This window comes from Sylvia atricapilla, chromosome 2 (genome assembly GCF_009819655.1).
Source record: "Sylvia atricapilla isolate bSylAtr1 chromosome 2, bSylAtr1.pri, whole genome shotgun sequence".
In the NCBI taxonomy this organism is placed as follows: domain Eukaryota; kingdom Metazoa; phylum Chordata; class Aves; order Passeriformes; family Sylviidae; genus Sylvia; species Sylvia atricapilla.
Window position 1 is genome coordinate 11,468,400 of NC_089141.1, and position 25,049 is coordinate 11,493,448.

The following is a 25,049-nucleotide window of genomic DNA, read 5'->3' on the forward strand; positions in this document are numbered from 1 at the left end:
TAGCTGGGAAGTGTCTTGGACTATATTCTGGCTGTTTTGGTTCAAATAAGCAAGTAAATTACTAAAGTACTTTTTAAACAGCTGGGACTTGACATGATTTTCATATATATTTCATAAATTTCTAAAAAAAATTGGTTTGCTCCTAATCTGCCACATGTCTGCACACACAAACCTCCTGACCATGTTGGATTGTGTTGGGTTTATGCCACACTGAGAGGTGTAGTGAGGAGGGCTGACATTGTTCTCTATAAAATGTACGGTGTCCTCATTATTCTTTATTAATTTTTACTCTTTCCCCTCCCCTTGCCCCCAAAAAACACCCCCGAAACCAAACACCAAAACCTCTGGAACAACATAAACCCAACAACAATGCCAAAGGGAAAAAGAAGAAGGAAATGTACCTGAGGAGGAAGACCCTGACCCTGGGAAATGTGGCAACCCTTTCCAGCCTATATCTGCTGTAATCTCGGAGGTAGGAGAACAGGTGGAAATCTGGATCTCTTTAGAGCTACCACTAACAAATGTCTGAGAGGCAATGAGAAAAAATGGTCATTTGAAAGAGTTGTTCTGTCTGCACAGCACTTTCTTAATTCTTACCTTCATCTTGGCAGCCTTGTTTTCTGTGCATTGAATCAATGTTTTCGTGATAAGAAAACACCTATTATTGACTGGGGAGCAAAAGTTTTGTAGACACAGTAAAATAAATGTAAACACACGACTGAAAGCGTTTCCTAATTAAACTCCAGGGCTTCAGAAGTGGAAAATATTCAGGGTCTATTAGTTTCTTCTAAAGTGTTTTAGTGATGTGGTGAGTCATATCAAATCTTCCTGACTCCTTCAGTTATTCCAATTTGTAAGCATAACCTCTTTCCAGTTGAAAATAGACTTTTGAGAATTTTTATTAATTTTGAAATATGTAAATCGCGTTCATATACTAAAGTTTTCTTAACCTACATTCCTGAGTCATATTTTTTTTTTTATTCAGTTGCTTGGAGATAACACAATCTAAAGAAACATGTAAACTTTTCCAGCAAGTAATTCAAACATTTGCTTTTCAGCCTGTCATTGAGGTTGTATGCCACAATAGGTATTTATCCAAACTAGCATTTTCTGGAGACTTAGGCTCTGTGCATCTGTATTTTTTTTAACTGACACATTAAAAAAAAAGTAATTGAGGAGAAAGAAAGTAGAAGGCTTTTATGGTTTTTTTAATAGGACCAAAAATAAAACAAGAAAACAGGCAATAAATCAAAAGATCCTTTTGTTTTATATTTCCCCCACCCTTCCTCTGGATAGGATATTGGAAATTTAATTTCTTCATCTATTTGAAAATAAGTTCTATGCTAAATGTAGGCTATTTGGGGAATATTTTCATTTTTTTAATAACCTTCCTGTCTTGCTAATCAGTTTACAACGCTAGAAGTCATGAAAAAAATCTTATCCTTTTTGTTAGAATGAAAAACAGCTGGAAAAGGAAAAGAAGAGGCAAAAGTTGGAGACTGAAAAGACTACAACTGTCTCGAAATCCCAAGGAGAGCAGGACCAGTTATCCAGTAGCAGTAGCCAACACACAAATGACAGCAGGCTGGAAAGGTGCAACTCTACAACTGCCCAGCTTCTGCAGAATGCAGAGGAGAGTGACCAACCAGCCTCAGAAAGCCTTGACTCAGGTAAAACTGCTGCCTTTTGAATCATTCCATGGGATTTTTCACATGCTTCTTCCTTCTGTCCATATTATTTGTCATCATACCCCATACCAATGTCATCTTCTGGAAACACAAAAATGCAGGAATAGGTTGTATAAGTTATATTTCTTCATGGAAACAGTTTGCATATATTTTATGCCCACAGTTTATTTTCTAGAGCAAAACGTTGTGTGATTTACATTTCCCATAATTTTATGTCTAAGCTTGGACTGAAAACTCTCCTGTAGCTACCCAACAATTGTAATAGAATCTATTGCAGGATGTTACCTGAATATAACTGCAAGATATGTAATATTTTATTTCTGTTGGATGTAGATAACAGTAAGAAAAAAAGTAAAAAACCAAGATTAAAAAGAGGCCACAGAGTAGAACCTGTTAATGCAGAGGACTCTCTTCCCAAGAATCCTACACCACCAGCAGCTCTTCCACCAGGTAAGTGTAAAAACAAGAATTGATGTCTCAGTCTGTGGCTGGTAATCCCTTAAAAACCTCACTTGTGAATGATGAAACTTCATAGAGAGAGGAGCTACTAAACCTTCCTCTCTAGAAAATCTTTGATGCAGCTTCCCACTTCATGAACTTCCAGCAGTGTTGATTTGGCCTATTCCATGGGGGGAGAAAATTGTTTTCCCAAAAAAGAGCCAGAAATTTGATTACTCACTGAAGTGATTAAAAATATCAATATTTTTAAGGTGAATCAGTTTATTTTTGAAATATTTCATAATTCTTCACCATGGTTGCAATGTAGTGCATAGCTTGGACATTTCTAAACACCCTGATTTCTCCCAAGGAGATGTGGTGTCTGTACAGCTCAGAATAATTCAGTGCAGTCCTGGAATGCTCTGACAGTTTTTGTTTCCCTTTAGTTGGATGGGGAACTCCCAAACTTAATAGACTTGGAAAACTTGAGCCTCTTGGTGAAACACATCATCCTGGTAATGGAAAGTATTTGGAGTTTTGTACCTTTTTAAACCATTCTCCATTCACTTCTACATTCACTTCATTCTTCATCTGTTTTTCATTTCTAAATTCCAATTTTCATTGACCAAAAGCTTTCCCTTTTGCTAAGTAGAAAGCATCTTTTTGATTTTTTCAAGTCTGATTTTTTTATTTGGAAAAAACAATTAGTTCTCTCTGATTCCCTCATAAAGTTTATAATGGCATGAAATATCAGAAGTTGTTAATGATCTGAAGTTATTTGCACCTAAAAATTATAAAGTGACACATTACAAAGAGTAATGGAACCAGTTACTTGAAGAGTCCAAATACATACTGCATTTAAAATGAAAATTTTTAACTGGAAATATCAAGGTGCACTAGGCAGAGTCTTGATTTCTTGCTTCACTAATGACTATTTTTTATTTTTGGAAGATTGCAGAAGACTGTTTTTCTTAAGTTGATATTACATTTTTTCCTGAGTTTGACATGATAGCTTCTTCATTTTTTCTTACTATTTTTATTTTTCAAATTTTGAAAAGTTTATTTGGAGACATCTGGAACACAAGAAAGAACAAGGAGCTTTTTGCCAGAGAACCAAAAAATGCCTGAAGAGGAAATTAGATTACTAAACTCAAAATATTTATTTCTCACAGGAATGAAATTCATGTGCTTAGAATGTGATTTGTAATCTTAATTGTAAACCCATCTTGCTCTTTTTTTTAAGGCAAATAGAGAGAAGGCGACAAGAAGGGAAAGCCAGATGAAGAGGTAGGGAGGGGAAGAAAAGGAACTCAATTTTTATCTCTGCCCAAGGGAGGTGTTGCATTCTGTAGGAATAGCATGGGTGGGATAAAGAGGAAAAAACCTGCTTAAGCTAGGTGTTAATTTGTAAAATAAGTATAATTATTAAATAATTTTGGAAGTCAACAATGGTAAATGCATTGGTAGGGAAATTATCTCTTGAGCAGGGGTGTAGGAGCAAACTTGAAGTACTCAGAATGTACAGCTGAATTGCCTGATTTACAGTAGGCATTGCCTACTCTTTGGGAGATTTATTCTTTTTTTCAGGAATTTTGAACTGCTCACAAGATTCACACTTGCAAATCCTAGCAAAGAAAGCAGCTATTAGAAAAGCATTATTTATAAATGAAAATTGTTTGCATACATAGCCTGGCACTGTCAAACCTTTAGTCAGGTCCTGATTTCCAAAACCATCATTTATTTTGCGTAAAGCAGCTGTGGGGTTTTATCTCTGTCAGTTTGAGTTCCATTGAATCAGAGAATTATTGAGATTGGAAAGGACCCTTGAGGTCATTGAGTTCCACTGTTAACCCAGCACTGCCAAGTCCATCTTGAACTGATTTAATTTCCCATCTGGCCTTGCCCATTTTCTCCCACCCAACTGTGTTTCTCAATGAATTTTTACATATTTTGCACACTGAGAATCTGCTCCTGAGTGGAAACTCAGTGTTTCCCTAAGACCAGTGGAGTCTACTACCTTGTATTCTTTTTTTACAATAATCCCTAAATTGCATCTTTCTGAAAATCAACTTATTTTTGGTTGTCCCTTCACCAGAGAAATAAATCAGTGGTTTTTTTTTTTTTTTTTCCTTCCCCCAGCTTTGCCCAAAATTCAAAGGTGGGCTTAAAAGTTTTTTCAGACATTCAAACTTTGTAATTACACACTTATATTCAATAAAGCCTGCAATTTTTCCAGTCATGTTAATAATTTTGGCACAACACGAGGTGATGAGCACCTGGTTATTGTCAGTGGAGGATACATTTGCAAGAATGTTTAACCTCTTTCACTATAGGAGGTAAAATTCTCTGCCACTCCTAAAGTGTTCTGCCAGATCTCAAAAAATGGATAAATAAAGCCATCCATTGGACAGATTTTCATTGACCTTAGAATCATTTGTTGCAGTTTTCTTGCTGCTGTAATTAGTGCTATAGAAATCAAAACATTTATGACAGTAATATAAAAGTGTTCTTCTTTTGCTGACTAAATGTAAGGATAATTAAAACCTTGATCCTACAGACCAGTCCACATATTCTTAAAGCAGTGCAGTTCAGTTTGTTTGCTTTTGTTAAGCTTAGCTCAGGAATGCAACTTTAACAGAAGTTATTGCACCTGTAGAACAAGAGGGATATATTCTTCTTGAAAAATGATGATTTATTAAAGCTGAATTTTGTGTTGGCAGGCCATCAAGGCTTTGCTGGGGAAGAGGTGGTCTGTATAAACAAAATTAAGATTTGAATGCTTCAAAAAGCTGCTTTTATTTGTTTCTTGATTTCTACCTCTTTCCTCTTATCATGTTTCGTATTATTTTGCTTGCGAAGTGCTTTGCATGTTCCAGTCTGCATGGGGTTTTTATTTTTATATCCATTACAAATGTTCGAGAACACTTTTTACTCTCTTCTGATGTACTTATTAACTTTGTCTTGTATAATGTTACCACTTTAAATCCCTTCATTGACAAAAGGAAATGTTGCAGTTTTATCTAAAAATTCTGAAATAATTCTTTTAGAAAGTTATTTGAGCTTGCAAGATAAATGCCATGCATAGATGGTCCCAAAACTTTGGATTCTGCCCAGTATTACTGTCATTTAAAACTAGATTGCAGTGCAGCCTTGACTACAGCAACATACAAATTTCAGTGCTTCATTTTTTCACTTGCTATTTGTACACTTTGGATTTTTCCTTTCCTATTTTAGGAATGTTTACAGATCCCCTTTGGGGTTCATCTTGCAAATGCTGATGCATGTATAACAAAATGTAATTAAACCCTCGTTTGGCCAATCCATCTCTAGACATTAATTAGCACTAGGTTTGAAAGTTTGCTTGGAGGAATTAGGTCTAAACTCATGGAATAAGAAAGTTAAAATTAAGAAAGCAAGAATTTAGTAAACCTTCTTTGAGCCAGGAGGGTGGTAGGTGACAGATTGATGTGTTTTTCTCCTCTGGAATTTCTTCCACAGATTTCTATGGAAAGCCTCTGCCCCCGCTGACTCTACGCCAAAGACCCAACAGTGATACCCATGATGTCATTGCTTAACTGGAGCACAAAGAGAATTTTAAAAAAGCATCATTTAAAAATCCTGTCTTTTTTTTTTTAACCTTGAAGGAAATTTTTTTACGTGACATTTTATCAGCATATGAGAACTAAACATGGAGTTCATCCTGTTGTACTTAGGTGGTCAGACTTTATAATTTACTTTTCACATCACCAGCTCTTCTTCAGGATTTATTTGGTTTACTTGTGAAAAGACATGGCTGTAAACCTGAAGAAAAACACCTTCAAGATCCATAATACTGGATTGCACATTCCCACCGAGACCTTTCTCCAGGTGCTGTGCAGGTGTTGGTATTTTTTCAGGGAATAAATGATTCTAAAGCATTTTGTAAGATTCCTGTATGATAGGGTGAATATAGAAAGGTTAAACAAATATTGAATATATTTTTCTACCTTTTTATAAAATGAGTTGAAAGTTTGAATGGAGCTGTGTACCTACTACCAATAAAATGATACCTAGGGAGCCTTAGAAAGCTGATAGTCAAGTGCATAAAAATCAAGTGTGTTTGACTCTTATATTTCTCTTACAGTACCAATACCTTTTCTTAGGTGTTACATTACATATTTCATATTTCCGGCAATCTGAAGCAGAGGGTAAGATAAAAAAATTAAAATAAATACACTTTATACAAAATAATACTATTTGAATTGTCTGGAAGTTTTCTTATCATTTTGTTAACTGGGTTTGACATAGGTAATAAATTCTGTGGAAAAAAATAGAGTTGAATACTGTATTGTCTACTACAACAAATGAGAAAATTGCACTAGTGGGGAATTTGCACTAATTAAATCATCCATTTTGATGGGAAATCAACCAGTGTGCAGATGACCTCCCAGTTTTTAATCTCAATAATACTAAAATACCATATTTCAAACTAAAGAAACCACAGGATTTTAAGGATTTATATAACATTCTTTAAAATGTTTTGAAAATCACATACAAGTGATACCTAAACACCAAGGGTTACAATTCGTTACATTCCTATTTAAATGTTCTTACTGTTACATTGGAGTCAACTAGTGGTGTATTTGTAAAGGCTTATTGTTCTGCCACTTAATGACAGATGAATCCCCCGTTCAGGGGGTTTTTGGAGAAGCAGAATTTGATAATTTTATATTATGCTCTGTCAATAACGTGGTTTTACCAAAGGAGTTTAAATGTTGAAACAATGTGGTGTGTTACGTGTTCAGCACTTTGGTATTGGAAATCTTTGCCATACTCTCCTTGCAGCAAGGAGTTGCACAAACATCTGCCATATTCAAATGAAATGATTGAGATTTTTAAAAAGTAAGGTGGAATCTATTCCAAACTTAGCATCTAAGGTGGAATCTATTCCAAACTTAGCTTCTTAAGGATACTAAATCTGGAATAGATGTCAAGGTTTGTTCTTCTGTGTTTGCTAGTTTAGAGAAAGGAGGAAACAGTGTCTATGTGACTACCAGCATGAGAATACTTTTGTTGTATTCTACTATTGTAACATGATTCAGTTGAATTATTCTCAGGATTTGGTCATTTTGCCTTCAGACAACACAAGTAATAAGTGGAGGGGAGATTGCACAAAAATTTTTATGTGCTATCTCTACTTTACTAACACTAGCTCTGTTACCACTTAAGTTTATGGCTTAAAGGCTCTGCTTTTGCAGACTTACTTTTTTACAGCTTCAGTTTCTAGGAACCTATAAGCCTTTTGTTTTCCCTCTTTCCTAAAATAATATCGTGGAAGTCTTTATTAAAAGTAAAGCTAAATACTGCTGTGGTAAAAAAAAATTTGAGAAACTAAAATGTTGATGCTTATATATGAACTGTGTGTTCTGTGTGTTGTGTGTGTGGGCACATGTATTATTTTTGGTTTTTGCTTTTAAAATAAATTTTATCAGTATGTGACCAAGGTACTCAAAAATGTTTTATAAGGTTTTGTTTTATTAATATGCTTTGTAATTATTTACTATGGTGGGGGTTTTTTTCGGTAATTTATACTGCTCTCACTTTTTATTTGCTCAAGATGACATTTATGTATAGAATAAAACTAATGCAAAGCATCAACATGTTGCCTGTATTACCATAAATTTACAATTTTTTGCAACTAAGTCTAGACATTAATATTTAAGGGCTGCAAGTCTCACGTTTCTAAAATGTTTGAACTAGAGACCTTATAGACAGAATCTTTGCATATTTTTGCAGGAGAGATGTGATCTAATTTAGAATATATTAAGAGATTGGCAATAATTTGGGTGTATATGTATACCTATAAAGAGCTTTGATAGTGCACTTAATATTTGAGAGATAAAAGTTGTGCAGCTGTAAATTGAGAGTACAAATTAGATTTTGTCACACGTAGCATCACTTTCAAAATGTATCAGTGCATGCAGCTATTTAAATACTGGAGTGGTAAGAACAAAATTCACTTTTTAAGCAGAACATTTTGCATTATCTGTGTGTAATGTCTTAAATACATTTCAGACAAAATATTTTAAAGGTAAGTTAAAAGTATCTTCTTTGAAGGAATAGTAATGTTCATGAACTGAATTAATGTGAGAGACTCAGTGCTTCAGAGTAAGTTTTTCAGGTTGTCTTCCCTTTTAGTTACATCCTAGAATCCCCAGAAAGACCTTACTCACAGATTTTGAGGTCTTAAAATCAAAATTTTTAAAAATACACATAGTTGGTCCCATTAGGTCTCTGGTGTGAGACTGGAAAGGATTGATGGACTGTAACAAGGTAAACAACATAGATTCTTTTTTTCCCCTTTTAGTAAGATTGAAGCAGTATTTTTTTCAGTAACACATTCCAGTATTTTAGTGGAAAGTTTAGCACTGTAACTTCAGGATGCTACCCAACAACTGCCATCATGTTAACTTCTTGGCTCCTGGGGTTCATTCAATTTGAAATACTTTACTATTTTGAATAAAACTTGCCCACTAGTATTTCAAAAGATGCATTTGTAGATGGAATAAGTAACAGAGCCTGTTGTTAATGTAGTTTGAAATAAGTTTATCCACAGTGGCACGTGAAAGAGATACAAGATGCATTTTTGCTGTTTGCAGTTTGGCTGTGATGGTGCTGATGAGGCAGAGTCCTTTCTTTGCTTTGGTGCAAATCTGGTTTCAACACAGTAACACCAATGGTACCATGTATCATATAGTGGAATATAGCCATAGATGTAGGGGAAGGTGACTCATTCAGCAGACCTTTTTGTTTTATTGGTACGGTAAATTTCAGTTCTCATGTAAGTTTGCTGGTATGGTACTGGCCTTGGCAGAATTACAGCCACAGAGAACTACTTTTTATACCAGTTTTGTTCTGTATCTGTTGGTAAAACTCACTTAGCAAAACGCCTTCCACGTTTCCTTCACGTTTGAGATGTAAGAGGTCTCTGTTTTGCCTCCAGGCCCTTTGTCACTACCCTGACAGAAGCATTATAAAAAAGCTTTCAAGCCTGGTGCTAATCTGCATGAGGTGAGCAAAACCACTTAGTCTTCATTAGCTGGTGCCTGAAACTCAAATATTTATCTATACAGTAGCACTCCTGCCTTTACCTTTGCACTCCTTTCCAGTCTGGATTTTAAAGGCTGAGGTCAACCTGCAGAAGCTTTAATTAAAACTACTCTTAAACAAGTTTGCTGCTTGCTCTTAGCGAGAGTTGGCAAATGGGCACGAAAGGGCGGGTGTGTGAGGATTTGTTTTGTTTTGCTAGGACGCAGTGATTGCAGCAGGAGCAGGCCAGCAGAGCAGGATGCCCTTCCTTGGAGAGCAGTTCGCAGGTCTCAAATTCTGTCCAGATGAAGGGATCGGATGAGAGCAGACTCAGATTTTAGTGCTGCTAAACCAACGACAGCTGAACTGGGGTACAGTGGTCCTCCTCATTCCCATCCCTGTAGAACGTTTTATCTGAAAGTGTGTGAGAGATTTCTGTGAAGAATTCTCAAGCCTCCAGCAGTTTCTCACGGCAGTAGCAGCGAGTTAAGCTGATCTCCGGTGTGGTTCAGGTGAGCTGAGCAGCATTCCAAAGCCCGGGCCAGACAGGAATAAAGGTCTGGGACAAGGCACAAGCGTCGATGGTGAGGGGAGTGTGGATCAGACCTTCCAGCAGGCGCTGGGTTGAAGGTCACTTTTGGAAATTGATGAAGTGAGAGCCCAGGTGCTGTCTAATCCTGGTTTGCCTACTGGTGAAGCAGAGGGGTCGGGATGGCAAGTCAGCCTCCCAGGGTCAAAAAAAAACCAAAAAAGGCAAAAAATTAGGAAGTGGTTGTTTGGTGGTGTTTTGTTTGTTTGTTTTGTTTTGTTTATTTGATTTAATATTTTATTTTATTTGATTTTTTTGTGGGGGTCTTTTTTTGTTGTTGTTGGTGGTGGTGGTGGTTTGGGGGGGATTTTTGTGCGTGTGTGTGTGTTTGTTTACTGTGGGGATAGTGAGACACGGGAACAAGGTGCCCATGGAAGTTGTGGGATGCCTTAACTGTGGCAGTGTTCACCGCCGGGCTCGATGGGGACCTGATCACCCTCTGCGGAGCTGGGTCCCCACCCCTGGCCGGCGGGGTTGGGACCAGCTGATCTTTAAGCTCCGTCCCTGCCCCTCGCCGTTCCGCGGCGCTGCGGAAAGCTCTCAGTGCCCGCCGTACAGCGGCGGGAAGGAGGCGGAGGGCCGGGCCTCGGCGCTGCCCCGCCCCGGAGAGCCCGGGCCATGAGGGAGCCCGGGCCATGAGGGGGCCCGCGCTGCCGCTCGCCCGCCGCGCCGGGGCCGCGCTGGGGCCGGGCCGGGCCGGGCGGGACACGGGCCAGGTGAGACGGGGCCGGGGAGATGGGGCCGGGGAGGTGGGGCCGGGGCCGGGGCCGGGGCCGGGGAGGTGGGGCCGGGGCAGGAGCCGGGGCCGGAAGCGCGGTGACAGAGCCCCGGCCCCTTCCTCCGCCGCCGTGCGACTCCGCCCGTCCCGGGAGCGCTCCCTGCGTCCCCCCGCCCCGCACTCCTGGGTTGCTGTTCCTCCTGCGGGCGGCTTCTCCGGTGCAGAGAGAATTCCCGGCCCTGAGGGCCTAGCTAAGGTCCTGCCGCGTTCCCTGCGCCGCCTTGGGAAGGAGCGCGGTGGGACGGGACGCTGCTGGGTGCCCTCAGGGAGGGAAAGTCAGCGTTTTCCCTTGGGGGTGGCTTAGAAACCAAAAGCTCTTTCCTTTCCTTTCCTCGGTTAAACTCCATCAGAGCCCCAGGAGCAACTGAATGATCAGCACAGTGGGTATGGAGGGGTGTTTATTAACCAGCTGAGCAGGGAAGGAGAGTGCCCTTATAGCTTAACTTTGCTCTCTGAAATGTCTATTACATCTTGATCACATGATGATGTGGTCTTAATGTTTGAGTATTCTTATATCATTGATACCAAGTTGATGTAATTAGTAAAATGTTTTATAATTCTAGGGAGAACTAGAGAGGGTTTAATTTGGCTTTACTACTTTTCTTCTTTCTTCCTTTCTCTGAAGCTGGAAAAGAAAACAAAAGGGAAGGTGCAGAAGCAAATCTGTCAGGTGGTTCTGGATCACTTTGAGAAGCAGTACACAGCAGAACTGGGAGATGCGTGGAGCAGTGTCAGGTCTGTGGCTTTGGGGAGATGGAAGGAAGGAGAGAGATAAGGAATTGAATTAGCAGTGACACATATGGCAAGGGCTGTCACTTAGTTTGGGTCTTGATCACACAGCTGCTGAGGAACTTCATTATTAAAAACCAAAAAGTGTACATGTATAGCATTAGTTTTAATTGAGTCAACGTAAAAACTGTTCAGTTGGATCAATGTGTTTTTCCTGCTTTGAGCAGTGAATGTACTGAGGAATCTTTTTTTTTTTTTTTTTTTTTAGGTTAAATGAAAAATTACGAATAGGAATTCAAACAGAAAGGGGGAAAATCTGTGTAAGAAAGGCCTGAAAGAGCAAACTGAAAGACAAGCAATCGTGTTTCTGTCACATACACTGCTGTCTGTCTTCCAAAAATACCTATTGATTTTAGTTTTACTGGGGCAGTGTTTGCAGAACATAAAATGTAAAAAAGAACATTTGTGAAAACAACATTTTAGTGTTGGCTGGAATAAGCAGTGTAAAGCCAATGTATGTGTGATTATTTTTGTTGTTTACAACTAATATTACAGTTATGCTTTGTCCTTAGGGAAGTACTTTATAGTCAGGGACAGCATTATGCTTCATCATTTATATATTCTACATAAAATAAGAAAAATGGAAAATGTCTTGTTGCAGAAGAAGTTGGTGTTTAAAATACAATAATTACAAAACCTAATGGCTTGCTTTCCTACTGAAATAATTTTCCTGTTTAATTTTTTAGCCAAAATTATTATTTTCTGATTACACCAGAATTACCCAGTGGTGAGATTGTGAGTAAAGGCTTCCTACACTGTTTTATTTGATGGGATATTGAATGGCTTTTCCTTTTTTCACCCTAGAGATGTTCTGACCTCTCCGTGGTGCTGGCAGCACGCCCTGCTGCTGAACAGGTTCAGCCCAAGCCCCGGCCTGGAGAGCAGCCTGGCTGAGCAGGGATATTATCCTGCCTTCCCAGCAGCTCTGCCCTACCTGCCAGCAGCCTTCAAGTGCTACAGCAGGGCAGCTCCTGGCAGATTCCCTGCTCAGAAACACCAGCCTGGCAGGCTGAAAGACTATTACCTTCTCAATGCTGCCTCGCTGCTGCCTGTGCTGGCCTTGGAGGTGCAGGATGGGGAAGATGTTCTGGATCTCTGTGCTGCACCAGGGGGAAAATCTGTGGCTATCTTGCAGTGTGCCTATCCAGGTAATGGAGCCAGGTGCTGGTGAGGGATGAAAAACCAAGCAGCAGTTTGTATTCCACCTAGTTCCATGCTGTTTCATAAGGATTTTATGAAATCATTTTGCCTAAAGGAGGATTACAAATGCAGTCGTTACTTTAACATAGGTTACTGCAGAGTGACAGGCAAAAGTGGGGTAGCACTGTGGATTATTTTTTCCACTGTTACCTCTCCAGAAGTTACTTAAAGCCATGGCAATTTGTTGCCACAGGGATGTAAGTAATCTGCAATCTTAGAATACTTTTTTTGTTTCTTTTCCTCTGCTGCCTTTTTTATCAGTGCTGTGCAAATATTGCAGGTAAATTTAAGTGTGCTGATGCAAAGCAGAGCATAAGAAATGAAATGTGCAAGGTGTGGGCGAAGGGAGCCTGCAAAGGGAGCAGGAATTGGTTGGAGAAGGATTCTGAGATAATCAGAGTGTTTAGAAGCAGCAGCAAGCAGCAGCTTGGGCCAAGGAGTTAAAGCAAGCTGGGATTGCTGTTTCCAAGTTTATTTTCTGGGTTGGGTAATAATTGTTTCAAACTGTTGACAGCACCTTATGCTGTTGCTGAGAACATTACTATAGCCACCTGCACCAGCTGATGACAACTGGTTTCCCTCCCTCTTCTGGAGGAATGAGGTGATGCTAATGAAATAGATTAAATAGGAATTGTCATTTCAGAAGGTTTAGGAAAAAACCTAACACTCCACCCTCTGTCTGCAGAGAATGGAAGATGTGAAGAATTTGATTCTTAATAACAATTCTTCAGTGAATGCTGAGGTGTACCTTAAGATACCAAAACTGATGCTTTGTTTATTTAAAAGGCAGTTTAATGATACAGAGTGTGCACATCATTTGGATGGTGGCTCAAGGAGCCGAGGAAGGCACTCACTATTTGGATATGGCTCATGATGAACATTTGTTTCACTGTGGAAATCTATCGCTAGGAGGATTTTCTAGTAAATATTTAGGGTTTGCTCTGCAGGAGCATGTTGAAATTTATTTAGGTTTGTAAAAATTCAGTAGTATTCTAAAATGTGCAATAACACAGACACGTAAGGTGTAAAGTCCAATGCAGTAGAACTTTCAGAATGAGTTTAACTCCTTGTATTTGTGAAAACAAAACAGGAAAAAAATTATAAAGACTTCTCTTTGGGTGTTTACTTTTTGTTTGTTTATTTTTACTTAATTTTCTAAGGTCATTTTCACTGTAATGAATATGATGATTTGAGGTCAAGATGGTTGGAGCAGACATTAGAATCCTTCATCCCAGATCCTTTGGTTAACTTGATAACTGTCTCTAAACTGGATGGTCGACAGATTGGAGATCTTCAGCCTGAATTTTATGACAAGGTAACATTATTATTGGCAAATTGTATTTCTGCATTCTTACTCTTTTTCTTCCTATACTGCTATCTTTTTAATTTTCTTTTTTCTTCCCCTGGCTCCCCACAAAAATACCTGCCCTATCAAGGGGAATAAAGTAATGTACAGCATTTGTAGAGCATCAAGAAACTATGAAGCTTGTTGTGCATTTATTCCTGTGTTGGATGATGCTGCCATTCAGCCTTGGGAGGAAATTCTTGAAGACCTTGTAGCTGTAATCTTTGAAAGATGTGTAATTAGGAAGGGGAGGAGAACAAGAGGGAGCTGCTCAGGTAGATCTTTCTTTTGGAATACTGATTTTTTTTCTCCCTACCTGCTAACCTGATAAAAACATCTAAAAATAGCAGTGGGATCATTTCACCCCCCAAAAGGGAAAATAAGATTTTCTTAACACTTGCAAAAGAACATTGAATATATTTTGGCACGTGGTGTTCAAAAAGTAACCGTCTTTGTTGAGATTTTTTATTTTTTATTTGACTCTATTAATTGTCTAGGTACTGGTTGATGCTCCTTGTTCAAATGACAGAAGTTGGCTCTTCTCTGCTGACTCTCAGCAAGCTGTGCTCAGGCTCATGCAAAGGAAGGAGTTGTCTTCCCTGCAGTTCCAGCTTCTAAGGTGAGAAGTGCAAAAAGTTAAAGGAGCTTCCTGCAGTTAATGAAAATTACATGGAGGGAAGATTTAATAAATGAACCCAGGATTCCTCCTCTGAAAATGATGTCAGGAATATGTTGTTGTGATGCTGTTTAGAATAACCAGTGGATCTGAGGATATCAGCAGTGAGGCCTTGGTCCTCTTAACTCATTGACAGAAATGTCCATTTGCATATGATTCACAACAGTCTGGTGTAAAATCAAATATTTTAGGTGGACCCAGCTAAAATGGATTTGGATATATTCCATACTGATTGTTTGTAGCACAGAAAGGGTCCCACTCCTAATTATAGGGTAAAAAAGTGAAAGAATGTGAAGTTTGGTGAGGGAAAGAGAGGATTGTTTATTTTTGAGAGCATCCCCCCAATAATCCAAAGCCAGACTGTTGTGTATCACACATTTTAATGCCACCAGCCATGGGCTGGCATTTGTGAAGCATTTCAAACTGCACAGTTTTTCTCAAGGGGGGGAGAAAAAGAGTGACTTTTCAATAAAAGCTTCTAAACTTGAGTGTTATTTGTGGAGTAACAGTCGTGCCTGAAGTCCATCTGTCAAAGCAAATTGAGAGAAAAATAACATATTATGAAAAAAAAAAAGGACATTTTTTATGGAAAGTTCCCTTTGCAGTTCAAGATAGTTTTGCAAGACTTCCAGTTGAATGAGGCCTGGCAGAAGCCTGTGATTTATAACAGAAATATAAGGATCTTATTGCAGTAATGCATCATGTCATCCATTTCCTTTGAAGAAATCAATCACATTTAAAACACTGACCTGTTTCAGTTTTCCCTTTTCAATATCTGACATAGAAAATCCAATTTGTGAACCCGTAGCAAAAGGAAGCATACATCATGCAGAGAAATTTTCAGAATTTGCATAAATCATTCCACATTGTAATCCTGGAAAACTCATGACAGCAGAAACCTTGTTTAAAAAAAAAAAAAATACATTCCTGTCAGCCCAAATCAGATTTAATTCAATTATTCCTAAACAGAGAGAGAACTTTCTGTTGAAAATATTATTTACTTTAGCAACAGTAATAAGCATTTGTAAAGACAAAATACCTTTGCTATATAAATTGTAGTAAAAGGAGGGTTACTTTCAAGAATTAGAGTCTATGAGGGTAATGGGATAAAAGGGTTATTGGTAAAGGATATAGGTGTTATTGATTGGGTTCTTCGGGTTATTGGGTAAAATATTTGAGGAATAGTTGTCCACTGGTTGGTTATGTTCTTTTTACCTGATCACTGTAGAATGAATTCCCAGTTCTAAGGACATCTCAGATGCCACATGAAAGGGGAAAAAGGAAATGATAAAATAAGATCAGAAAAGGCCGAATGGTTCATGACAGGTGCATTAGAACTAAAATTCTGCAGTGCCTCCCTTTTCAAGCTTCTGTTTAAGGAGTAGAGTGCATGATTATAAATCCAAAGTTGAGTTGGAATCCCTTCTCCATTACTTCCAGTAGTGTTCAGGAGGGCTCCATGGATCAATCCAGCTGTACTGCTTTTTACGCGAGGCAGCTCCTGCAGGGCTCAGTCTGGTTCATTGGCTCCCATTTCCTGGTGCTTTGTGCTCCCAGCTCTTCCTGACCTTGGTTCCTGTATCTGTAAACAGAACCAAGTGTGAGGCTGAATCCCAGCAGTTTTATTGAGAGTAAGGTAAGAAATACAGTATAAGAGCAGGGAGTGACAGGACAAGGGGAATGGCTTCAAACTGAGAGAGAGTGGTTTAGATGGGATAGGAGGAAAGAATTCTTCCGTGTGAGAGTTGTGAGCCGTGGCACAGGGTGCCCAGAGAAGCTGTGGCTGCTCCTGGATCCCTGAAAGTGTCCAAGGCCAGGTTGGATGGGGCTTGGAGCACCCTGGGATAGTGAAAGGTGGTCCTGCCCATGGCACAGAGTTGGAAATGGATGATCATCAGGTCCTTCCAACCCAAACCATCCTGTGATTTGAATGTGAAGCTTGAGGGACCAAGCATAATTTCAGTTTAGCAGGAGGATTAAGTGTAACATAAAAATGAGAAGAGTGAAATGCAAAGTGGAGTTCTGGTTTTATTTCTGTCAAGCAAGAGCCTAAAATTTGACATTCCCTCCTTCTTAATTAAGGAAATGCTTCATCACTAATTTGTTTTTATGGATCTATTTTGGAGGAAGCTGGGGTCATCAAAGAGGGAAGTTAAGGAGGGAAAAGTATGGTTTGCAATAGAATGTAATTAATTAAGTACATAGAGGCTTCAGAGAATTAAGATCTGGAATAAACTGATGCAACAGTCTTCCTCCTGCAGCCTGCATAAAATCTGAAATGTAAATAAGTGATATAAATGCTGAACAGCAAATGTTGTAAGCAATGAGAGCGCCACTGATTTGAAGGAAATTGAAATTGTAATGATTGCTTGTACCCAAAGCAAAGCATCCCTGCTGAGTGCTCTAATCCAAGAACACAGTGCAGATCTTGTTATTATTTGGTGTTCGTGCAGAAAACAAATTGCAAACTAAAAAAAAAGGAATATTCATTTCCTGATGCTAAACGCTAACACAAAATACGGTGGTTCCCAAAAGCAGATTTACCAATGTTATCAGTTCTCAGAAAGAAATTAAATTTTGGGCTAAGCTTGAATGCCCAATTACGTAGTGGTTAAACTGTTATGGATGTTGTAATTATTCTTAGGCTGGTTTTTGCAGCTGAAAGGAACTTGTGTTAGGGCTCAGCAAAAAAGAAATTCAACAGAATGCAATTTAGAAAACTCAGCAAAGGCATTCAGAGTGCTGGAACTCTTCTATGCACAGCATCTCTGAGTAATTAAACAGCTCTGTATTTTCACTGAATTGTGGCGTTTTCTGCAGGAGAGGAATTGTGTGCTCTTAGCTGGGCTTTTTTGTGGTTATAGAGTGAAGGCCAAAATTGTGTTTATAAATATAAAATCACATATTTAGCATATGTCACCACAATACCATTTCTGATGTGTGGAGTAAATTCTTGTGAGAATTGCTTCATCACATCTTCAGCTCTTACCCCTGGATCTTTTCCTTGTGCTCCTCTGTTGCTGCCCAGTTAATCCTTTTATTGTCCAAAACCATCTTCTCAATTAGCTCCACTGGGAACTTTTAAGAATTCCAACTGTTGGACCAACAAATCTGCTGTGGGTTTTGTGGATTATAGGATTCTTTAGCCACTTTCTATCTTACAAAAGCTGAATATTTTGTGTGTGTTTGTGCTGTGCCATTCCCCACAACACTTTTGGTTGGAATTTCTTCCCAAAGAGTGAGTGCTGTGGCCACTGCTGTGGCTCCAGGTGTTCTGTCCGAGATGTTAAAATAAATGGTTTCTCATTTTAAGTGTGGCAGCACCCTGTGAATAACTTACGGATCCCTTAGGATATGTTGCAAATCCAGGTTTATTGAATATATAACTGTATGACTAAACAAATAAGCTACTCAGCAGCTTTTGGGGATCACATATTTGAATTCAGGCATAAATTTTGCTTTAATTCCACCTTGAGCCCTTTCTGTGTGTGTGTTCTGAGCTCTGAGGATAACCACTAACCCCAAAGTTCTCTTTAGTGGGGTTCAAAGGTCTTTCATTCTCCCTTCTGGGCTGTCTCATATCCTTGTTTAACAGGATGAGTATTCCTGAAGTCACCATGCATTAAAGGAGAAAGATCAATACTTCTACAATCAAAAGCTGTTTGTTTGGTCTTTGCTTTAGAATAATTTATAGAGTTATTTCCAATAGAAATGCTGCTTATCAGGATTTTCAGGACAAATTTTGTCTGGGCATTTTTTTGTGGGTTTTGGTTGTTGAGGGAGTTTTGATGCCTGTGTCTCCTTTTATTTATAATTCAGTTTAATGTTGAAAAATCACGATGCTCCTGTTATTCTGAGCTGCAGTATTTCCCCACAGGAGCAAAGTTTACTTTGAGAGGAGCAGAGGGAGTGCTTGAACTACTGTCACTGCCCATCTCAGAGAATTAAAAAAATATTTTTGACACTGAAGGATTTTCTGTATCATTTTTTCTGGGTTCAAAGGAAAAAAAACCAAAACCTTTAACATGCAGGTCATATTGCCACAAAGTATCTGGACTCTTGTGAGAGGCAAAAGGTAATGTGGATAGTTTAAAAGAATAGAATTGACATTTTTTTATTCTGATGAGACATTATCTTGCCTATTGAACAGAAATACATCGTAGTTGCCAAAAGATGGCACTGTTGAAGTGTTGTGTTAGTTTAAAATTGCCCTAAAATTGTGTCATCTTTTCACTTTAATGCAGAAAGTGGTTGAATGATTAACATAATGAATGCTGCCCCTTCCCATGGCATGCAGCATAAACCCAGGTACAGGAGGATAGGCTGAACATGCAGGTGCTACCTGTTGTATGAAATATATATTTTTGTGTCTGCCCGTTTTTAAAAGGATGTTTGAGACACCAAGGCATCTCTCTGTCAGTGAGAAAAATCCTTTTTAAGTTCTGGCTAACTACACTTTAGTTGCCAGGAAGAGATTTTTGGGGTTGTCACGTGGCTCTAGCATGATCATGTTTTCCCCTGAGATATTAAACAGTTAATGCTGTTTTGTTTTCCCTAATTTAGTACATCTTGAGAAATAAACTGAAAATAAAAAGATCTTTGAAATAATATATTTCTTTCCAAAGTCTTTTCTGGTACTACTTCTGGTATCCAGGGAGTAAGAATAGATCAATGCATCTGTTGTACCTCTGACTTCCACAGTGCAATGTGAACCTGTACCCAGAGACACACTCTGCAAAGGCAGAAAGTAATTTTTGCCTGTCTTGTGTTAGTGCTGTGACATTTTATTTAGAAAGGAGAGGAGCAATCTGCATATGTTAAATTTGTTTTACAGAACTTGTTGAATGAGATGGACAGAAAAAGGCTCCAGAAAGTTTCCAGGGCTCCTTGTGTGTGTTTTGATGTTTCTTCAGGTGGAGCATGAAACCTTGCAGTAGTAGTGCCTGTAAACTTGTAAAATGCATTACAGGAAATACATGTACCTGAAATAAAATTAGGATATTAACTAGATCTTTATTTCAGCTGAAAGTTTTAGCTCTTTAATAAACACAAATGTCATGTGTGCCACTAAGAGAAAAAGAACTGCAGATTAACGACCTTTAAATAATGTGGGTTTTTTTTTTAAATAAGGCATTGTAATAAGAAGAAGGTGAAAAATATTTTGGCATCTGAATCATTCTAGATTTGACTTCCCATTTTTGGGAGTCACAAAGTGTCAGGCACTGACTTCTTCAGCAAAGTGTCCATAATTAGGATTCCTAATGAAAGAGAAATCTTAATTCCTAGATGGTGGAGTTATAGTAGGACTATAGTGGAACTAAGTTATGCTTCATCTCCAACCTATCCCTTGGATGAGTTTGTTTTCTTCCTGTGATTAGAGAGAAAGTTTCTTAAATGTATTTTAGCAACTCTCTGATGAACAAATTATCTGACGATCAGATCCTTTCCTGAACGAATTCTCTGTGCTGCTGACAAGGAGAGGACCAAACTCCCTGGCTCTGCTGGCCCAGCTCAGTGTCACCCTGTGTGACTTTGAGCCCAGCACTTCCTCACTTGGAATTTTGCAGCTCCCTGCAGGTTTATCAGCAGCTGAGCACGGCTTAATCAGGGCTGGCGGGCTGACTTTGAGCACAGGCACTGAAACAACTGTTGCTGCACCTGACAAGATGGATAGATACATTGATTAACCTTGATGCCTGAAGTCATTCTCCTCACATATTTAAATTCCTGGTTTAGGTTCCAAATAAAGAGAGCTGCACTGACCTTTTCGGGTCATGGGCCAGTAAAGATGCACAAGTTGAGGTTTAGATATGGGGAGGGGGGTTTGAGGTGACATTTTCAGGTTTTCCTTCAGAGCCCTGTGCTGGTCTTCCCCTGATGGACTCAGTTGGAGGAGCATAGTGCCCTTGAAAATGTTATCTTGAGGCATTCTTGCTTTCTCTATGGGAAAAAAGGACATTTAGCAAATGTCCAGGCTTTTAACCTTGTAACCTGTAGCTGCATCTACTTTTTCTATCTTTTATCTTTCCCACTTTACATGGTAAAAGAATTTTCTCTCTTGTCTAGGTGCTGTCTTAGAGGTAGGAAAGTGGTTGCCATTATCTGCTTCTCTGAGTAAAATTCTCAGGTCTGCTAAAAGTACATCTCAATTGTCACGTTAAGACATTCCCAAGCTTACTGGCTGCCCTGAGGGCTTGGCACTCCAGCATGCATGGAAAAGGTGTAGCTGGCAGGGGAAAATCTGTCAAAAATGAGTTATGTAGGTGGATTCTGATAATCTGTAGATCAGCTCGACTTTATGAGAGCCCATTTAAACTTCAGCTGTGTTCATTTTGAGTTCTAATGTGAAAGATAAAAAGCAAGATCCAGTATATGGGGGGGGAAAATTGATTTCAAGTTTCCCCAGATGGATGTGAGGCCAAGAGACAGGGCAGCAGGGTCTCTTATCATGCTGGCTTTTCACAAGAAGGGAAGGTTGCACATTCCTGTATTGCTTTAATTTAGTTAATTCCATATATGTGGGTTCACTGTGGTTCCTCAGACAGGCCAAGAGCAGCAGCATGAGTGAGCCCTGCCCTTTTAGATGGGCAGCTGCTAGCAGGGAAAGGAGCTGGAGAGAAATGGGGCAGCTTTTGGGTCCAGAGCTGCTCCTTTTGGAGCCCTCTAAGGAGTAAATGTGTGTTGGGATGCCAAGATGAATATCTGGCAATTCAGATGCCTACTGGTAAGTGCAGAATTTTAGAAGATGAGAGCTGAGAGGGATATCAGGCTTCCACCTTTCACTCTCTCAAGGTGGCTGTGTGAATGTTGTGCTCTACCAGCCTGTGGCAGGAGCATTCTCAAACATTTCTGCAGGCTTTAAAAAGCTACTCAGGAGTGTGAGACAAGCTTCCAGTTTTAACTGATTAACAGACTTTACTGATTTTTTTTCAGAGTAGCCTCAAATGAGTCCACTAGGCCCAGTTAAACTGAAAACCTAAGTGCACTGTAAGCTGGTTTTGCCTTTGACAGGCTGAACTTGGAATGGTTCCCTGATTAAGGCTGGATATGCTCCATCTCTCCATCTTTTTGTTGAAGGCTGATGTGACAGAGACATTAAAAACGTATTTTTCTTAGAGCACCATCAGTTAAGAGAGCTCTGTCCTTTTACACTAAGTAAAATCATAAATGTATACTTGGCTTGCTGATCATCATAACCAAGACTCATAAGAGAATTGAGCAAGGTAGTGTGTACACTCCCAAGAGAAACAGCTTTGGTATAATTCTCAGGAGTTTTCACCTGCTCTTATCACTGTCTGAAGCAATCTTTGTCCTGGTGTTCCCACATTATTTTGGACAAGACTTTCTGAGCAGCTTTGATCCTCCTTGTGCTGAAGCTTTTCTTTATTGATTATTTTCCCAAAAAAAGTTCCAATTCTGTTAAAAGGGCTTATCATTTCCCCCCTTGTATTTTCTTCTTTCCTTTCTCAACTGTTTTTGGTCAGCTATCACCCTTTGGGAAGTCCTCAGCTGGTTTCTGGAAGAACTGCTGTTTCCATGGCATTGTCTTTGTTTATCTAGGCTGGAATCAGACTTTCTGCATTTGAGGGCTGCTCATCTCATCTGGTTTGAGGAGGTGGTTGTTTCTTTTCTTCTTTTTATTTGTCCAGGATATTTTTTTCCCTGGGCTGTGGGGGTTGTGTGAGCACAGTTTTGTCAGTATTATGTACAAATCTCTGATTATTCAGTGTCATTTACACCATTCACCTGTTCTGAGTTTCTTGTTATCAAATAAAAGAAATCTTATTGAGGAAACAGTTGTATTTAATGTGGTATTTGCCTGTACTATCTGTTTGTATACCAGCTTACAATTCAGTCTTTGAGCCAAAAATGGCTCAAAAATGTATGATTTAATGGGATTTATCTTCAGACAGTGTTTTAATAGCAAATAAATCTTTTGTGTAGCTGCTTCTTTTAGAAATGTTATGTTGCCATGTTTGAAGAATACTCTTCTGTGGTGCAAGATTTTTGAGTTTTCTCCTTACTCTCTTAATTTGGAGTAAGTGAATATATTTTGCATATCTCATTTCTATACTCACAGGTTGCATTTCATGTGTCTGAATAAGGACTTGGCAGATCTACTGTGATGGGAAATAAACAGTTCATTTAAATTCAGTTTCAGTGGTAAAGTGATAAAGAACCTCTGTTCCCTCCATCCACCCTCATAGTTGTGAAACTTTCAGGCTTTAAGCCACTATTCTGCCTTTGTTTAGTCCAGATTTGTCAATGGTTTAATAAGTGATGGGCACATAAACAAATTATATATGATCCTTAAAAAATGAGATTGAAAAGCAGCGGCTCAGTGACACCCCCCAAATCCTCTTACCTGCTAAATAAGTTGTAGAATTAGCAGGAATGTTTCTAAAATTGCAGCCCAGTCATTAATTCAGGCTGTTACTGCAGGTTCACACAAGCATCTTGCCAACAGTCTGACTGGTCCTTTTGATGTGGGGTAACCCATTTTGTGTGCAGTTGCAGCATTTTCACAGCAGTGCTGAGCACAGGAATGCTTGATGTATATTCTGAATGGATGCTGCTTTTTACTTGTCACTGTGGTGTAAAAAATACCTTCAGTTACCTGAGAATATAATAATAAATGAAAAGCGAGACTGTGTTGGTAGTTTCCTGAACTGTCAGTTATATACAGTTAAGACATTTCCACAATGTTATTTTTGTCATATTTATTTATACTCTGGATTTATAAGTCTGCACATTCTCCCACTAGCAGTCTGTCACTTTTGATGCTGATCTTTTCCCCCTTTTTCCTGTTGTTCTTCGCAGGTCTGCTGTGGAAGCTCTGCGTCCTGGTGGGTCCTTGGTCTATTCCACGTGTACCCTGTCTAGGGCAGAAAACAGTGATGTGATCAATCTCATCCTGAGCTCCTGCAGCAATGTGATGCCTGTGGATATCAGTGGGATGGCCAGAGCTGTTTCCCAGGAATTCACTTTCCTCAGTGGGACACAGCAGCATGAACTGCTGGTTCTCCCAGAGAAAGGGAGACCCTGGGGTCCCATGTACGTGGCTAAGTTAAAGAAGGTGTCCTCCACCTGATGCCTGTTGGTTGTATATAATTTATATGATAAATTAATAATGATTTAAATACAGTATGGGTATATGAACACGTCCAAGGCAACTGAATTTAGAGTGCTGCAGTTTCCTGATCAAAAGGAAGCAAGAAGTTTAACTTATTTTAACTTAAAATATTGAATGTGCCTTCCAGCGTGAGCTTGTGGGCCTCTGAGAAGTTCTCAGGAAATCAGGGGAGCTTCGTATTGTTTTCAAGATGCTGCTTTTAAAGGGATTTGGATTCTAGAACACAGGCCTAATGTGGTAGTTTTGCATTGGGTTTGGTTCTTTTATTTACTAACTTGGTTCTAATACAGTATAATTTTTAAATAAATGGTTTTCAGTGGTCTGAAGTCATGGAAATCCTGCGTTCTCTCTAAAGGCATTTAGAGAATCTGTGTTTCTACAAGAACTGCTTTGTATGTACAGTGTCATGTGCAAGCACTGGCAGAACAGGTCTCATATTTGCTAAGTTGTTTACTTAAAAAACAAAGGTGTCTTTTGTTTACTGATGCAAATTTCAGCATCTGTTAGATCAACACCAGCTTTTTTTTTTTTTTTTTAATTTGTTAATATTCTTCTATTTTGAGTTTACAAAAATACAAATTATAAGAGTAATGGTGTACATATTCCAGCCTGTGCTTGTCTTGAAGCAGAGTGGAACCCTTTCTTCCCTAGGGGTGCATCACTTTCTCAGATGGAAAGTGATCATCATTGTTTTTAAAAACATTTTAAAGAACAGAGGTAGATGATGAGTTGTTTGTATGGAAATGGGGGTGTGTGGCATTGTACATTTATTAATTTCACAGAATCACAGAGGGACTGTGATTGGCTGTGGATAGGGACACCTTAGACCAGGTTGCAAAGTCCCATCCTTAAATTAAACACTTCCAGGGATGGGGCATCCACACCTTCTCTGGGCAGCCTGTTCCAGTGCCTCATTGCTTTCACTGTAAAGAATTTCTTTTTAATATCAAATCCAAACCTGCCTTCCTTCATATATGTATATATTACAGAGTTTGCCCTCAAAACGCTGCTGCACCTTCTGCTGAGGCAAACAAATGCATCAGAGGTTCTGAAACCTCACCTTTTGCTGTGTGTGCTTTCACAGTTATCCTCTCCCCTGCTTTGGGATGCAAAATGTTTGAGGTGGCCCTTTTGGGTTAAATTGTCAGCAATATCTCTGAAAACTTGAGAGGCTGTAAACTTCATGCAATTTGAGTATGCAGATGATGCTATGAAATGGCCTGACAGCATCTGTCCCAGGAGCAGTAAATGTAATATCCAGATTTGGAGTCCTGTCAGGCTACTGGATGAAATAACCATACCTCTGGCAAATAGCTTCCCATCAGTTTCATTTGCCCTGTGGAAA

General features: G+C 39.1%; 2 protein-coding genes across 7 annotated transcripts in view; both read left to right on the forward strand.

Annotated features, from left to right (window-relative positions):
• ARL13B (ADP ribosylation factor like GTPase 13B) overlaps positions 1-7,620 on the forward strand; it is a 30,219-nt gene extending 22,599 nt beyond the window's left edge. Inside the window, exons 6-11 of one of the 6 annotated variants that reach the window (XM_066340819.1) lie at positions 379-472; positions 1,454-1,670; positions 2,022-2,138; positions 2,573-2,641; positions 5,625-7,012; positions 7,043-7,620. In XM_066340819.1, coding sequence (XP_066196916.1) covers positions 379-472; positions 1,454-1,670; positions 2,022-2,138; positions 2,573-2,641; positions 5,625-5,701 — 574 coding nt within the window. In that variant the 3' untranslated portion in view covers positions 5,702-7,012; positions 7,043-7,620. Of the gene's footprint in view, positions 1-378; positions 473-1,453; positions 1,671-2,021; positions 2,139-2,225; positions 2,419-2,572; positions 2,642-3,369; positions 3,414-5,624; positions 7,013-7,042 lie in introns of those variants that run through there. The other 5 variants (XM_066340820.1, XM_066340824.1, XM_066340822.1 and 2 more) reach the window with 5 other exon arrangements.
• A 2,798-nt stretch (positions 7,621-10,418) lies between these two features.
• Positions 10,419-24,030, forward strand: NSUN3 (NOP2/Sun RNA methyltransferase 3). The gene is made up of 6 exons (XM_066338178.1): positions 10,419-10,797; positions 11,125-11,296; positions 12,155-12,498; positions 13,711-13,865; positions 14,393-14,514; positions 23,392-24,030. Exons 1-6 carry the CDS (start codon positions 10,419-10,421, stop codon positions 23,660-23,662), a joined length of 1,443 nt encoding a protein of 480 aa, XP_066194275.1. The 3' UTR covers positions 23,663-24,030.
• Positions 24,031-25,049: the final 1,019 nt, after the last annotated feature.